The sequence below is a fragment of the Salvelinus alpinus genome, chromosome 5, assembly GCF_045679555.1.
Source record: "Salvelinus alpinus chromosome 5, SLU_Salpinus.1, whole genome shotgun sequence".
Lineage (NCBI taxonomy): Eukaryota > Metazoa > Chordata > Actinopteri > Salmoniformes > Salmonidae > Salvelinus > Salvelinus alpinus.
In genome coordinates, this window is record NC_092090.1 from 44321942 (window position 1) to 44337759 (window position 15818).

At 48.2% G+C, this 15818-nt stretch overlaps 1 protein-coding gene across 1 annotated transcript in view; it reads right to left on the reverse strand.

Annotated features, from left to right (window-relative positions):
• The window catches only part of LOC139576225 (neural-cadherin-like), a 188249-nt gene that overhangs the window by 73708 nt on the left and 98723 nt on the right, over positions 1-15818 (reverse strand). The window contains exons 8-15 of the mRNA XM_071402025.1: positions 10541-10713; positions 8216-8384; positions 7302-7472; positions 6779-6951; positions 5968-6135; positions 4330-4579; positions 3120-3247; positions 951-1137 (exon numbers count right to left, since the gene is read on the reverse strand). Coding sequence (XP_071258126.1) covers positions 951-1137; positions 3120-3247; positions 4330-4579; positions 5968-6135; positions 6779-6951; positions 7302-7472; positions 8216-8384; positions 10541-10713 — 1419 coding nt within the window. The remainder of the gene's footprint in view (positions 1-950; positions 1138-3119; positions 3248-4329; positions 4580-5967; positions 6136-6778; positions 6952-7301; positions 7473-8215; positions 8385-10540; positions 10714-15818) is intronic.

The window sequence follows — 15818 nt, forward strand, 5'->3', positions numbered from 1 at the left end:
AGAGGGGGAGAGAGATTATAGATTGAGAACGTGTGTGTGTGTGTGTGTGTGTGTGTGTGTGTGTGTGTGTGTGTGTGTGTGTGTGTGTGTGTGTGTGTGTATGTGTGTGTGTGTGTGTTTGCATGTGCAAATGTGTTTTCTCCCATCCATGATTCACACCACCATGTCAGTATGTTGTATAAGACAGGATGTAGGTGCCTGTCGCTGGGAGGGAGAGAGGAGGGATAGTGAGGGATGGAGAGTTGAGGGCCCTATAGAGGCTCATTCTACATGCTAAGCAACAGAGCAGTGTTCTGGGAGGAGTCTCCATCACTCTGAAGCCCCCTGATCTCCACTTCTCTTTATATCATCCTCATCTAATATTTATAGCACTGCAAAATCACACGGATCATCTTTTTTACTCCCTGGCCTTTTTAATATTTCAGTGGTGTTTACGCTGTCAGAAGTGTCATATAGGGCGAAGCCCACTGAGAGCAACTTCTAATCATCTATGATAATATGAATGAAAAATACATTCTCCATAAGACCCTGTCTGGTTGTTCATCAGCGGGTGAGAGTCCCCTCTGGGCAGAGATGAGCATATCTGGTGGAGAGAGAGAGAGAGAGAGAGAGAGAGAGAGAGAGAGAGAGAGAGAGAGAGAGAGAGAGAGAGAGAGAGAGGATCCCTCCCCACCAGAGAGACAAGCCGCAGCTCAGACTTAAATGACGTCTTGAGACTGCCATCCAAACCCCGGCCCTCCTACTGTTGCACCAAGGCCTGTCGGGGAAACGGGGGGCATTTTAAAATGTATTGAAATGTACTCAGACAATGCGCACGTTGTGCTCCTATGTCGTCACAATGTGATACGGCGTGCTACTGTGTGCACACTGCACGCATTGCTGTTCTCTCTCTCGTCCTCCACCATCCTCCGGCCCTGTTGAGCTGACGAGATGATCTGAGCTGGTCTCACCTGAGTTGGGCTGCCCATGTCTCCCAGGTCGGGCTGACTCCCAGCCGTCCACTGACTTGACCTCCAGCAGGTAGGAGCCTTTGGTCTCACGGTCAAACACGGCCTCTGTGTAGATGGAGCCCAGCTCAGGATCAATCCGGAAGTACTGGTAGTCCCCACTGCGGTCGTTCAGCAGGGAGTAGGAGATCTGAGAGAGAGAGAGAGCGAGAGAGAGGAGGAGGAAGAAGTGGAGGGAGAGCAGGAGGCCAGGGGAGAAGAGAAGGACGGATGGGGTTAGAGAGAGTGGCATAGAGAAGGTGAAGGATATGAATGGAGTAAGAGAGGAAAGAGAGGACAGGATGTTGGAGATACACGAGGGATGAGTAAGAAAGGATGGATGTGAGAGAGACAAGGAAGACAGAGATACAGAGTAGGGATCACCAAAGATAGGTGAGTGAGACAGGGGGAGAGAGAATAATAGTTTTAGTCAAACAGCGGAGTCTCTAAAAATAGTCTAACACACCATGCATATGATTAATTAATCTCTCTATTGGGCTGGATGTGACCCAAACCACATGTGACCCTCTGACAATTTTTGTTGTATATCGATAAAACATAGCTAAGTCGTTATAATTCGGTTTAAAGCAGGAGCCTGAAGTCTATTCACCAACAAAGATTGAACCTAATGTTAATATTCAAACTGAATGAAAGCTGTGTCGACGAGCTATGAATGGCATTCAACAGCCGCAGGAAGTTATTCAACGAAATTCATTGAGAGAGAGGATCGAAACGGCGTGGGTCAGAAAATGAATACAGGGGAAGAGCAGAAATTAAAGGCTGAATTAAAATGTAATGCCATAATAAAAAGGTCGTCGGGGTCAAGTTATTTGTAAAACAACTCCCAAATTTAAACAGCTGTGAATTATTTCTTTCTTTCATATTCACGCCCACCAATGATAGTCATTATTTAAATGTGGGCCTGCATGGCATCTATGATTCAGCCTGCCTCGGCGAGAGCAAGCAATTCAGCAGCCAAGGACACTGTGCCTGCAAAGAACCGAGTACATTTTATGTACCCCTGTGCCAATAGCCATGGTGTCCTCGTTCTGGGAATTCAATTATGAGTAGACTACCCATACTGTTTGTGTGCGTGTTGGAATGTGTGTGTGTGTGTGTGTGTGTGTATACATGATTGTGTGTCTATTGAGAGCAAGACAGAGATCAAGAAAGAGATACACATAAAAGCAGCAGGAAACGCAGACAACGCGGTGAGTGTGAGTGCTTGTGTATGCATGCGTGTGAGAATGTGCGCGCCCTTCTGTTTGCGTGCGAGCATGCGCGTGCACGTGTGTGTGTGTGTCTTCTCAACACTTGCGTCCTTAATAATCTTTTACTGCAGTGTGCTAAATCATGGTCACACAGAGTGTTTATTGGTAGTATTAAACAAATCGACTTTGAAAAAGAAGTGTACATCCCACATACATGGTTCCGGGCTTAAAAAGAAGAAGACACCTGTACCATGTCACATATAGAGTTGAAATGGATTCAATTTGGAGTTTGCATCGCAATATTACACTTTATATACATCACAGATGACTGAAATAGAACAAAGCCGTTGGACGTAGAAAAAACGGATATAATTAAAGAATTATAGCGTTTATTCATTATGAAATTATGAAAAATATGAAGAACGTTCCACCCATGAGGCCACTAGGTCATTTAACTGCAGGAAAGGGGGAAGGTTCAGTATGTGTGACGTGCTGCATTGTACGTTTTATACAGTGTGTTGCTCGCGGCTCAGGGTGCCGCAGTACAGATTTCATGGCCAGGCTTCAGGAAGCAGACCCTTGTCGAGGAACACTATAATACAGAACTATAGACTAAAGATGGGATTTTCCATTTTCTACCTTCGGTATTTAAGACTCCAAGGTGAAATTAAAAGGGTAACTGCTACTGTGGGTTTACACTTGAGTGGTTTCAACTCTTATCCAGTTACATACAGTAGTGGTGGGTTGTTCACATGGATTTAAAGTTAAAACTGGGGTCGACAACACTAGGCCTGGAGTACTACAAATACTCCAGCTTTTCTGAGAAATTGCTAAGAACCAGGACCTGTATTCACAAAACGTCTCAGAGTGTTGATACAGGATTGTTGTTTTGTATTTCCGTTATTCCAAAGCGTTCCGTCACCTTTCCGTTGAGTCCCAGGTCCAGGTCGTTGGATGACACCTGCGTGACAAACGTCCCCACCTCCGCCCCCTCTGTGACCGTCGCCTCGTAGATGGACGAGGTGAAGAAGGGAACATTGTCGTTCACGTCTAGCAGAGAAAAACACCAGCATTATCCGTCATCATTTGGCTCAGTATTTTCTCAGTGAAAGGGTTCTTATAAGGAGCAGAGTGTCTTTCACGCAGCAGGCTGTAAAAACAGGGTGGCAGCAGACTCAATTCTGCGTCCGGTAGTCTTTGTGGCTAAACATTTGTTGACAGAGATGAATGAGACCTTGAAAACTCCTGGAGGTGTATTGAACAATTTCAAAGACCTCTTTGTGACAGTCGAGAGCTCTCTCTATTTTTCACCCTTCAAACATTTCCACAGACAAATAATACAAAACAGCTTGTTAGAGTCGTTTGTCTATTTAACTCAATTACTTCTTTCTTAGTTATTATAGAGAACTATACGGCTCGGATGCATTCAGAGTTACGATGCACTTCCATGTGGTATTTTTTCCCAGCAAATGTCTTAATCTATAAATTAAACATGGGCCTTCAATCCATTACAACCCTCTCCTCCCCTTCTCCACGTCTCCCTTCCTCCTTTCCAGCCCCCCCTGCCTCCATAGTACTCACTCCATCCTCTGGAGAAGACTGAAGGCTCACTTATTAAGACAGATAAGGGAGAGGAGAAGGAGAGGTGAAGGAGTGAGGAGAGTCTAGCCAGATTAATTATGTCTCTCTGGTTTAAGACTAACTCTCATGAATGATAGAGGGGGAGATGGAGTCTGGTTAGAGGGAAGCGGGAGGATAACAGGAGAGAGTCTCGATCTGGGCTACGGTGGGAATGAGAGCTATTTTGGGACAGAGGGTCAGGGGTGGGCTGAGCTGCAGTAATAACTAACGTGGTAATGGGAAATTAAGCTCGGATCGGACCGGTAGGCTGGAAATCAACTCAATTTTAATAAAGAGATTGAAGCCCAGTACATCATGCTTTCTGGGGTTAGTCTGGAGGAGAGAGAGAGTCTGGATGAGAGAAAGAAAGAGCGACAGAGCGCGCGAGAGAGATAGAGAGAAAAATGGTTGTATACAGTCATTGTTGAGTCAAGACTGCTGGGATGGAAGTAAAAAGGGATAGTTAAGTATTATGGGTTGTTATATGAGCAGGTTGCACTGCTCTGTCTTACCTGTGATATTAAGATAGACCGTAGTGAAGGCTGCCAGGGGGACTGCAGCCACATTCTGAGCCCGGACCCTCAGTATGAAGTTCCTGGTGGTCTCATAGTCCAGGGGCTCAGCCACCAGGATGGAGGCAGAGCCGTCCTCACGGTTAGGGGTCAGGTAGAAGCGTACAGGCATGTTGGTCTCCGGCACCATCCCGTCCTCCAGGTTATAGGTCACTCTAGGGTCCCCCAGTGGAGAGGTGGCCTTGATAGTCTGGGGGTTCAGAGAGGAGACAGAGACAACTGAGGACACTAGCAGTCAATTCACACCTCTGTGACTGCCTGTCCTCTCTACTCAGCTTTAGACGAGGCCGCCTGCAAAACAAGCAGCTCTACAGATCAGCTACAAGCGACTGTGGCCCATTAAATCTTCAATATCTTTCTTACTTAGAGAGATTCCTTTGGATCTCTCTCTCTCTCTCTCTCTCTCTCTCTCTCTCTCTCTCTCTCTCTCTCTCTCTCTCTCTCTCTCTCTCTCTCTCTCTCTCTCTCTCTCTCTCTCTCTCTCTCTCTCTCTCTCTCTCTCTCTCTCTCTCTCTCTCTCTCTCTCTCTCTCTCTCTCTCTCTCTCTCTGTGTGTGTGTGTGTGTGTGTGTGTGTGTGTGAAATATTAATCTGCATTTTTAATAGCCTTAATAGCTTATAAATGATACAGAGGAAATTCAGCAAATTAATTTTCAATGCTTTAGTTAAAAAATAAAAGCAAATGCCTATGAATAATCCAGGGCTCGTGATTGCCAGAGCCCGGCTCGTAGAAGTAATGAAGCGGTTGGCTTAAAATAGAGGCGATGGAGGATGAGTCTGGACATGGGTAGGGAGAGGGGGAATAGAGGGAGGGGGGTGTTGGCTGGAGTAAGTTGCCATTAGGATGTAGGGCTATCCCAGGACACAGCAAGTGCCAGAGAGATGGAGGATGGGAGAGTAGGGATGGAGGTTGAGCCCTGAGGGAATTATCTACTCTCGTTTTTGCCATAGACTATAATAGCTTGGTGTGCATACAGTACGTCATAATATGCATCGCTGTGCATTACTGCACAGACATGGTAAATGCAGCTAGTGTCATTCAGTGTTGTAGTGTTTGTACGGTACAGTAAACAACTTTAATGTCAGATCAAACAAGTCTACTCCATAATGCTTTTATTTGCTTTGAAGCCCTGGGTAAATACTGGTTCACAGCTCAAAATACCTCTCTCAAGTTACCAGCCCCAATTCTGTAATATGTACCTATCCTAATGTGTGTCATCATGTCCCAACCTCCCCTTAACTCACCTTTCTCTAAACCCCATGTACCTCAGAATACCAGTTTCAGGTTACATCTGCCATACTCATCCTAATTTTGTATTCCATCATGATTCATGTTCAACTCTGCCCTAAGATAACCCCTATGTCCCTCTATCTCCCCCAGGACAGATAACCCCATGTGTATGTTAAAACATGACTTCATCTATTTCTCCCCACATTCCACCCACACAGTACCCCTGCATCCCAAATGGCACCCTATTCCCTATTTGGTGCATTACTTTTGACCAGAGCCCTGTAGTGCACTACATAGGGAATAGAATACCATTTGGGACGTAGCCTGTTTGTGCCGGTCCCATCTTACCACTATGGCTGTGTCCCTGACGGTATTCTCTGGGATGACCACGTCATAGCTGTCCCTGTCCCACTGCGGAGGCTGGTTCTTCACGTTGGTGATGGTGACGGACAGCTCCACCGAACTGCTCCGGTTCCCCCCGTCCGTGGCAACTATCTCCCGGGTGATGTAGGTCCTCTGTAGTCATAGCAACAACATAGCTGTTACATGACACATGCTGACTGAAATATTAGCAGTTTAGACTGGGGTGAAGAGGCAGGACAGCTAGAGAAGTAATGAAACATAAGCCCTCTCTGTGATCGCGTAGATCAGATTACAGCGAGAGGTCAGGGAGTGTCACAGGGTCAGGGACACATGCTGGTTGTATTTGGCCCACGGGTGAACGTAAATGACACTGTCTCATCACTGATGACTGACAGAATGCTACCCAACAGCGTTCTGCTGACAGGGGAACTCTGTAGTCATAGCAACAGCTTCCCTAGGAGCACTCATAATAACACCTCCTCGCTACACCAGGCTTCCCATTTCCTGCTTTGTGATAAAACATTCTCCCCTGAGGAGGGACATTTACAGACTACCCAACGAAGAAGAAAGAAGAAAACGTCTGAAAAGCTCTCAAACACTAGCTCGTTAGATATGTGCTGGCTTTATAAAGACTTTTTCAAAGAACTATTAGACTTCCTCGATACTCTCGCTGAAGCTGGAATTATTCTCCGTAACGAGTCCTCGCCTCAACCAATGAAACCTGGGGCTGGACGACTTAACGTACAGCTGAGATGGGTTATGTGGTTGTGTTAGGGGTTAGGGTTGTGCTCCTGACCTGTGAGATGGGCTGGTTGACGTAGACCCAGCCGGTTAGGGGGTTTACCCTCAGGTACTCTGGCTGTTCTTTAGACATGGAGTAGGTGACTGCGGCATTGGTGCTGTAGTCATCGTCGTGGGCCGCCACACGCAGGAAACTGGTGCCAATCATTGTGTCCTCCCGAAGGAAGTCTGTGGTGTAGACAACACGTCATATTCAATTGGCTGAAAAAATGATGAGTATTAGCTCTGCTGATTAAACTATGTCTTGGCGAGAACAACACAGATGTGGTGTTGTCAATGAACCATTATCAAGGTAGACATGACATGATCTGCAAATACTACTGGATCAATAGTAGAACTAGATTATGTGTGTGTGTGTGTGTGTGTGTGTGTGTGTGTGTGTGTGTGTGTGTGTGTGTGTGTGTGTGTGTGTGTGTGTGTGTGTGTGTGTGTGTGTGTGTGTGTGTGTGTGTGTGTGTGTGTGTGTGTGTGCGCGTGCGTGCGTGCGTGCGTGTGTGTGTGTGATCCCCAGCACTCACACTCGTAGCGTAGGTTCTCAAACTTGGGACTGTTGTCGTTCTCGTCGAGAATGAGGATGTTGAGTTGACAGATCCCTATGAGGGGGTCTGCTGCCTGATCCGTAGCGGTCACCGTCACCGCGTACTCCCGCTGGCGCTCGCGGTCAAACTTCCTGGACGTCACTATCACACCTGACGGAACAGTGTTATACAGTGGTTGCTACGGCAACGGACAAAGGCAGACCGGACACACAAAACAAATCTCAAATGCTACTACTGCCAGGGTGTAGGATACTATTTATACAATTTTGGCTTAGCTATGCCACTGAATGAATCTGATGTATCATGTTAGCAAATGTGATGATAGGCAACTACAGATCTCAATAAACTAATGAAGGACGTGCGTACACTGTAATGGATGTGCTATTAAGGTATATGATCAAGTGTTTGGTGTTTTTTGGAAATTGCACTTGAATTCAATCAAAGCCATTCTGAGGATTCCTCACAGTTCATGCAAATCCAATCCCCCTCCTTTCACTCCTTTCTCTCTCCTATAAAAGGTCAATGATTGATGTCCACTGAACAGTTACATTTCATGAAGCAATTCATTTTTAAAAGAGGGCTTGTGAACATTTTTCAAATGCTGTCTTTTCTTCCCCTTTTGAGCGCTGACACATTTTGAAAGGGTGTCATTAAAGTGAATTAGATTGAACTTTGGAATTCATGAAATACTTCAAGGCAGTTCCCAAAGCAATCCGGAGAGGAGGAGGAGAGAGAGGGAGATAGAGAGAGAAAGAGACCATCGAAAGAGAGGGAGACTGAGAAACACCAGCGAGAGCTGCAGAGACTCAACCCTTTCAGTACCAGACGACATAAACACTATGGGGATGCTACTAGGGTCCACAACCAAACAGTGAAGTTGGACGGTACTGTACCTGTGTCTGGGTGGATACTGAAGGCAGGCACAGTGCTGTCTTTGTGCATGAATCCATAGGTGACTCTCCCATTAGAGCCCTCGTCTGCATCCACGGCGTGGACCTGGAGGACAAACGTTCCCGCAGGCTGGTTCTCCAGCACCGTGGTCCGCTCCCGGTACTGCTGGCACTGAGGGGGAAAGGGGGAGAGGGACAGGGATAGTGGGATAGAGGGAGAAAGTGAGTTAGAGAGAGAGAGAGAGAGAGAGAGAGAGAGAGAAGAAGATGGGTAATGGAGGAATGACAGAGGGAGAGAAATTAGGATGCATAGAGAGGGATGAAATGAAAGAAAAAGGTCATTCAGTATATTAAGGACATGTGTGGAGGGAATGAAATAGATAGGGATGGGAGACAGTTATGAAATAGCCAAAGAGAAGGGAAAAAGGGAGAAGGACAGTGGAACGAGGGCGGAGAGATAGGAGTGAATCATTGAAAGGAGTTATAGAAAAGGAGAAGTGAAGAAGTAGAGAGAGAGAGAGGGGGGGGAAGGGGTTTGAGGAAGGAACTGTCTCTCATTAATCCCTCTATGTTTTGCTCTGTAGAGATTCATCTGTGTTTTATAATTAAAGCGGCCTTGAATCAATTCCATCGAAGCAGATCCACAGAGATACGGAGTAAGCCTGGATAATTCGGATGTGCTCCGACGCCCACACACCTTCCTTCTATCCTCATCGTCATCTGAGCGCTTGCTCGGTGTGTGTGAAGGGAAAACAGTCAAATCTTCCAAATCCCGTCTCTCTGCCATCATCAGATGGCTCATTTTGGCGCGCCTCAGACAGAGACAGCGTTTCAAAAAAAAAGGAAAAAGAATCCCAGATCAATTCAGCAGCTCGTCTTTGATGCTTACTTCTGACATCTAATTAATGACAAGGGAGCTCATCTTCCACCCTCCTCTCCCTCTCCTCCCTCTCCTCTGCCACCCCTTCCTCTAACCATTAGTCAAAGTCTTTCTAGGCCCATATTCAATGTGTTTTCAGAGGTCAGGTGTCCCTAAGCGAGTCCCAGTCAGGGATGAGAGGAGCTGTGGTGGATCTCAAACTCAAACGGTGCCCCCTTCCACCCCTCTCCCTCTCCAGCCGCATTTACCCCCCTCTTAGGCAGCTTCAGGACATGGCACTCTCACAGACAACCCAGGGGCCCAGGAGGGGCCCTTCTCTTAGGAGTCGCTGAGTAACTGATGCTCACAAATCCACAGGAACTGCCTGAACTTCAGCCAAACACACAGGAGCAGGAGGACCAAGGGCACAAAACCACATAAAAGCATTTTTCTCTCTTCTCTCCGCCTGCTGTTTGCTGCCTGCACAGAGGAGGAAAAAAACTGAGCACACAGGCAAAGTGATCCAGCTGTGTTTTATTTTTGAAATACTTTCTCTTTGGACTTTTTCTCTTTGGACTTTTTTCCCCCCTTTTGTGGGAAAGTCTTGTCCGCACCTCAGTTCAACTATAGTTTGAGCATGTTAGCGCAGATAAATAGAAACTAAAACCATTCAAGAAACAAAAGCACGAGGGAGGCCTGAGGGAGCTGTGTGAGAGCACATGAAAAGGTTGAAGCTGATCTTGCAGCCTAACGTGTGAAACACGCACACGTACAAAATGCTCCCAGGACTACGGGGAGTTATCTAGCTTTACTGTGCGAGGCACAATTAGCTCCAAATATCTCAAATGTAAAAACCCATGTAATTTAAAATTGAAACATCGGCAGAAAACAGGTAGGGCTGTGATGATTCGGCATATCTTTCAAACACTTCATTAAAAACCCTTAGATGATCTAGAAATAGAGTGGGTCGGGCCGGCTAATCACACCTCTGGAGGAAGGAGATGGAGAGGCAATAAATAGAGGCGATAGAGAGAGAGAGAGAGAGAGAGAGAGAGAGAGAGAGAGAGAGAGAGAGAGAGAGAGAGAGGGAGCTGCAATAAACAGATAAGAGGAACCGAGAAACAAGAGCGATTTGGAAGGAGAGAGAAAGTCTAAGGTCCGGAAGTCAACAGGAGAGTACTTTGAGAAGGTCTGGAAGTCAACAGGAGAGTACTTTGAGAAGGTCTGGAAGTCAACAGGAGAGTACTTTGAGAAGGTCTGGAAGTCAACAGGGGAGTACTTTGAGAAGGTCTGGAAGTTGAACAGGAGAGTACTGATGCTCATCTCAGAACTCCGCCAACACCTTTATTTAATTCTAATAGTACGTAGTAAAGGCTGAGAGACAGAGGCTGGAAAACACAATGAGCTGTAATGAGTGTGGTCAGAGCCAAACAGATATCAGAACCGTGACAATGAGAACCGAAGCTTACCTTCTCAAAGACCGGTTTGTTGTTGTTGACGTCGTCCACGCCGACGATGACCTGGGCGGTGGACGAGAGGGCCTGGGGGCCGCCAGAGGCGTTGTCATCGGTCGCTGTGACGTTCAGGACGTACTCTACCCCCTGGAGTCTGGGAGGTGGGCTGGAGCGCAGCCGGATCAGACCTGCAACAACCAATCGGAGACAAGTTATGACCTCACCATGAACGAGTGAACCTCTGCGTTCGCAAAGTCACCTGACTTATATAGAGCAGCAAAAGCGAGAACATGCTGTTCTATCCGCTTTGGACACATTGTGCCCTTGGTTTTCCCTTTTCCTGTATATGAAACAGCATGAACTGAATTCAACCCCGGAGGGTCTGCTCGTGCTCCTTTCTTCGTGACTGACACATCTGGTGTGTAGAACAGCCGTGTCGCTCGCTTCCTCAACTTCTCTCCCAGTGTCTTTGACACTTGGCCAGCGCGGGACTGCATCCAACAAAGGCAGTTGTCAATCCCACCTTCGGTGGTGCATAAAACAACAAAGGATGGTGTACGTCTGTTGTCCGTGTGACTGAGGTGCGTCTCGCCTCCGCGGTGACCGTCCCATCCCCTCGGTGCCTTGGTGACTTTTTCTTCCCTTCCAATTGGCCGTAACCCTGTGGGCGTCAGATTTCCATCCCTCTCTCTCCCCCTCTCTCTTCCTGAATGCTTTAAAAAAATATATATATTGCATTCATCAGGCCTTTGGTGTTTGCTAACCGTGTGTGTGGGTTGCAGACACACTTAATACATTCTGTCTTATCTTCTAAGACTCAAACAGGCACAGATGCAACCGTTGGAAATGCACTGGGTGCTGTAAACATTTCCATGGCTTTCACAGGGTCTGCGTTGGATGGAATCATATTACACCCTAACAGTGTTGCTCTTTAGATACCAGTATGGTCTGTCTATCTCTGCCTAACAGGGTGACATGAAAGACACTGAGTGTCAGGGGAGAGGAGGGGTGAGAGGAGGGTGAGAGGAGGAGGAGAGGAGGGGGAGAGGAGGGAGAGTGGAGGGGGAGAGGAGGGGTGAGAGGAGGGGTGAGAGGAGGAGGAGAGGAGGGGGAGAGGAGGGAGAGTGTCCGGGGAGAGGAGGGGTGAGAGGAGGGTGAGAGGAGGAGGAGAGGAGGGGGAGAGGAGGGAGAGTGGAGGGGTGAGAGGAGGGAGAGGAGGGGTGAGAGGAGGAGGAGAGGAGGGGGAGAGGAGGGAGAGTGGAGGGGGAGAGGAGGGGTAAGAGGAGGGAGAGAGGAGGGTGAGAGGAGGAGGAGATGAGGGGGAGAGGAGGGAGAGTGGAGGGGGAGAGGAGGGGTGAGAGGAGGGGTGAGAGGAGGAGGAGAGGAGGGGGAGAGGAGGGAGAGTGGAGGGGGAGAGGAGGGGTGAGAGGAGGGAGAGAGGAGGGTGAGATGCTGAGGGCCACACAACAACAAGCCATAGGGAATCAGGAGACATCCTGTCTACGAAATGAGGCGTGGTACGAGCGCTACAGTTGCACGGCTGGGCCAAGAGGAAAATGTAATCAATTATAATATGATGTGACAGCGTGGGGGCAGGGGCAGGGCATGTGTGGTGGGGATGGGCCACTAACTGCCATGGAGGAGGCTGCCTGGGAGAGTTTGTCAGAATGACTGGTTTCACCAGGGTGGACAGACTGGACTAGCAGTACCACAGGCCAGGGAGCTGGTCCTATAAGAGACAGACTAGCTGCACCACAGGCCAGGGAGCTGGTCCTATAAGAGACAGACTAGCTGCACCACAGGCCAGGGAGCTGGTCCTACAAGAGACAGACTAGCTGCAACACAGGCCAGAGAGCTGGTTCTACAAGAGACAGACTAGCTGCACCACAGGCCAGAGAGCTGGTCCTACAAGAGACAGACTAGCTGCACCACAGGCCAGGGAGCTGGTCCTATAAGAGACAGACTAGCTGCACCACAGGCCAGAGAGCTGGTCCTATAAGAGACAGACTAGCTGCACCACAGGCCAGGGAGCTGGTCCTACAAGAGACAGACTAGCTGCACCACAGGCCAGGGAGCTGGTCCTATAAGAGACAGACTAGCTGCACCACAGGCCAGAGAGCTGGTCCTATAAGAGACAGACTAGCTGCACCACAGGCCAGGGAGCTGGTCCTATAAGAGACAGACTAGCTGCACCACAGGCCCGGGAGCTGGTCCTACAAGAGACAGACTAGCTGCACCACAGGCCAGGGAGCTGGTCCTATAAGAGACAGACTAGCTGCACCACAGGCCAGGGAGCTGGTCCTATAAGAGACAGACTAGCTGCACCACAGGCCAGAGAGCTGGTCCTATAAGAGACAGACTAGCTGCACCACAGGCCAGAGAGCTGGTCCTACAAGAGACAGACTAGCTGCACCACAGGCCAGGGAGCTGGTCCTACAAGAGACAGACTAGCTGCACCACAGGCCAGAGAGCTGGTCCTATAAGAGACAGACTAGCTGCACCACAGGCCAGGGAGCTGGTCCTACAAGAGACAGACTAGCTGCACCACAGGCCAGAGAGCTGGTCCTATGAGAGACAGACTAGCTGCACCACAGGCCAGAGAGCTGGTCCTACAAGAGACAGACTAGCTGCACCACAGGCCAGGGAGCTGGTCCTATAAGAGACAGACTAGCTGCACCACAGGCCAGGGAGCTGGTCCTATAAGAGACAGACTAGCGGCACCACAGGCCAGGGAGCTGGTCCTATAAGAGACAGACTAGCTGCACCACAGGCCAGGGAGCTGGTCCTATAAGAGACAGACTAGCTGCACCACAGGCCAGGGAGCTGGTCCTATAAGAGACAGACTAGCTGCACCACATGCCAGGGAGCTGGTCCTATAAGAGACAGACTAGCTGCACCACAGGCCAGGGAGCTGGTCCTACAAGAGAAAGCCTGTTGAAGGAGAGCGTGTAGCCTCAGGAGGACATGTCACATGCTCCCAGCAACCCAGGGAGAGAATGGCTCCGCACACACACAGAATTATGTTGCAAATGCGTGCAACATGGGGTAGTATTCAGTAGTCACTCACAAACACACACCCAGTGAACGCACACACCTGGGTGTACACTCAGGAGCATCAAACCAATACATTGTGGAAGAATGTGACAAATTGAACAAAAAACTGCCTGCGAGGCCTGCCGTACATCAGTATCTATCTGGAGGAGAATGTCTTAAGATGACATAAACATCTCGAGATGACTTCAAAGACTGCCCCCGAAAAAGGGTCAGCCAGAGTTGAGAGATAGAACGAAAAATAGATTTTAAAACATTCCAAGAAAAAAAGCATACAGTCTGTGTCCCTTCCATTCGATAAGATATGTGTCCCCGTAGTACGTGGGGGAGGGAATCGATGTTAGTGCGCATGGGTGTGTGTCAAAGAATGTGTGCGCGCATGTGTGTGTGTGTGTGTGTGTGTGTGTGTGTGTGTGTGTGTGTGTGTGTGTGTGTGTGTGTGTGTGTGTGTGTGTGTGTGTGTGTGTGTGTGTGTGTGTGTGTGTGTGTGTGTGTGTGTGTGTGTGTGTGTGTGCGTGTGTGCGTGTGTGTGTGTGTGTGACCGTGCTGGGTCAGGCAGGCCGAGGCATACAGCAGTGTGCGTCACAGCCCTTGCTCACCCTGCTAAACATGGTCGGTGAGACTCGTCCAGCACATATCATCGCACATCAAAGATGGAGAAGATGTTTCTCCAGGGGTCACTGAGCACACGTCGCTTCGTATGATGGAGGGGAGGGGGTTGGCAGGGGGGAGGGATGGGGAGCCGATGCCCCTCTCTCAACGCCAACTCTAATCATCGTCTGGCCCCAAAACAGCGGGATGGAGCCATGAAAGGCAGAGAGAGACTGAGGGAGGAACGACTACATTCGTCCCCTAGGGAGAAAGGGGTGAAGTATGGGGTGAATCAATGGGGGGGGGGAGTTATATAAACCTCACATCACAAGCACGGCAAAACTCCCACTAAACTAGTGGCACTGAGGGAGGACAGCATGATGAACCATTACGACTCCTACACCAATGGGGATTTCTTTATCAGCCTGCAGATGAATTAGAACACTTCTTCAATATGGGCTCTTCACAGACAAACAACGACGCAATAAAAAGGAAAAAGGAGAAGGGCCGTTCCCATTAACCGCAGACATGATCTACCTGTTTATCGGAGTAAACATTTCGCCCGCCGTCTCTGTAAATACTCCCCCCCCCCCATGCTGAGAACGGAAGCTTCGTATTTATGTCTTTAATACAAGAAGAGGGTGATCATCTTATTGACTTTGCTGTTTGAATTCTTGAAACGGTATTAAATCTCAGGAAACATATTCTGCGCTGAGTTACAGTCAAATTAACACAGACCATCTGTCCCCGAGAAAAAAAATCTCCCATGAATGATTGAGGACATTTCGCGAATGTGGAGGAGATTTGGCGATCCGTGGAGAAGAAGTAATAAAATACTTTGATCTCTGAAAGGGAGAGAGAGTGATGAGATGTGGGTGGGGCTTGTGTGTGTGTGTGTTTGTGTGTGCGTGCGTGCGTGCGTGCGGAATATGTTCTTCGCCTCCTAAACCAACGAGTGCTACGGTATATGGGTATGAACCGTGAAGGATTTGAACTAAATAAGAAGCTGTGAGGAATAGTTTGAAATATATACAGTATATATATTTTTTTTAAGCAAATCATCAGTTTAACGACGTGAGTAACACAAGGGCTAAACCCCTCTAGCGAGCCCAGGCAGCTCCATAGGTGAGTGTAAGAGATAATAGGGTCCAATAATAGTGTGCAAACTTGTCATACAGTAGCTGCAGGATGTATACACTGATGCTAAGTCGGACCGGTAAACAGTAAGGAGCTTGACGCCTATCATAGGGGCTCCATGGATGTGCATGATAACATTTGAACATGTATAATAGCTACCCATTCAATATGCACGCTAGAGGCGAAAACACAACGCAGGAACAAAACGCCACCCAAATGTGTGAGAACAGTCGTTTTAGAAGAGGTGCTTCTGCAGCCTTTTAAAGCAATTGAAGTGACATGGATGAATAGCAGTTTATTTGTTTTGTGTACCAGTCAGGGTTATATGGCATTTATATCCTTATATGGTTGAGAAATCTCCCCTTTCTGCTGACAGTTACTATCAGTGGAAATGAACAAAGGAAATTGCACCTTGACGTTCCAGAGTAATTGAATTTGTTAACGTAATTTTATTACCCTTTAATGCGATATGCAGATTCAATGGTGCAATTTACCCAGGGTGGGAGGGCTATGA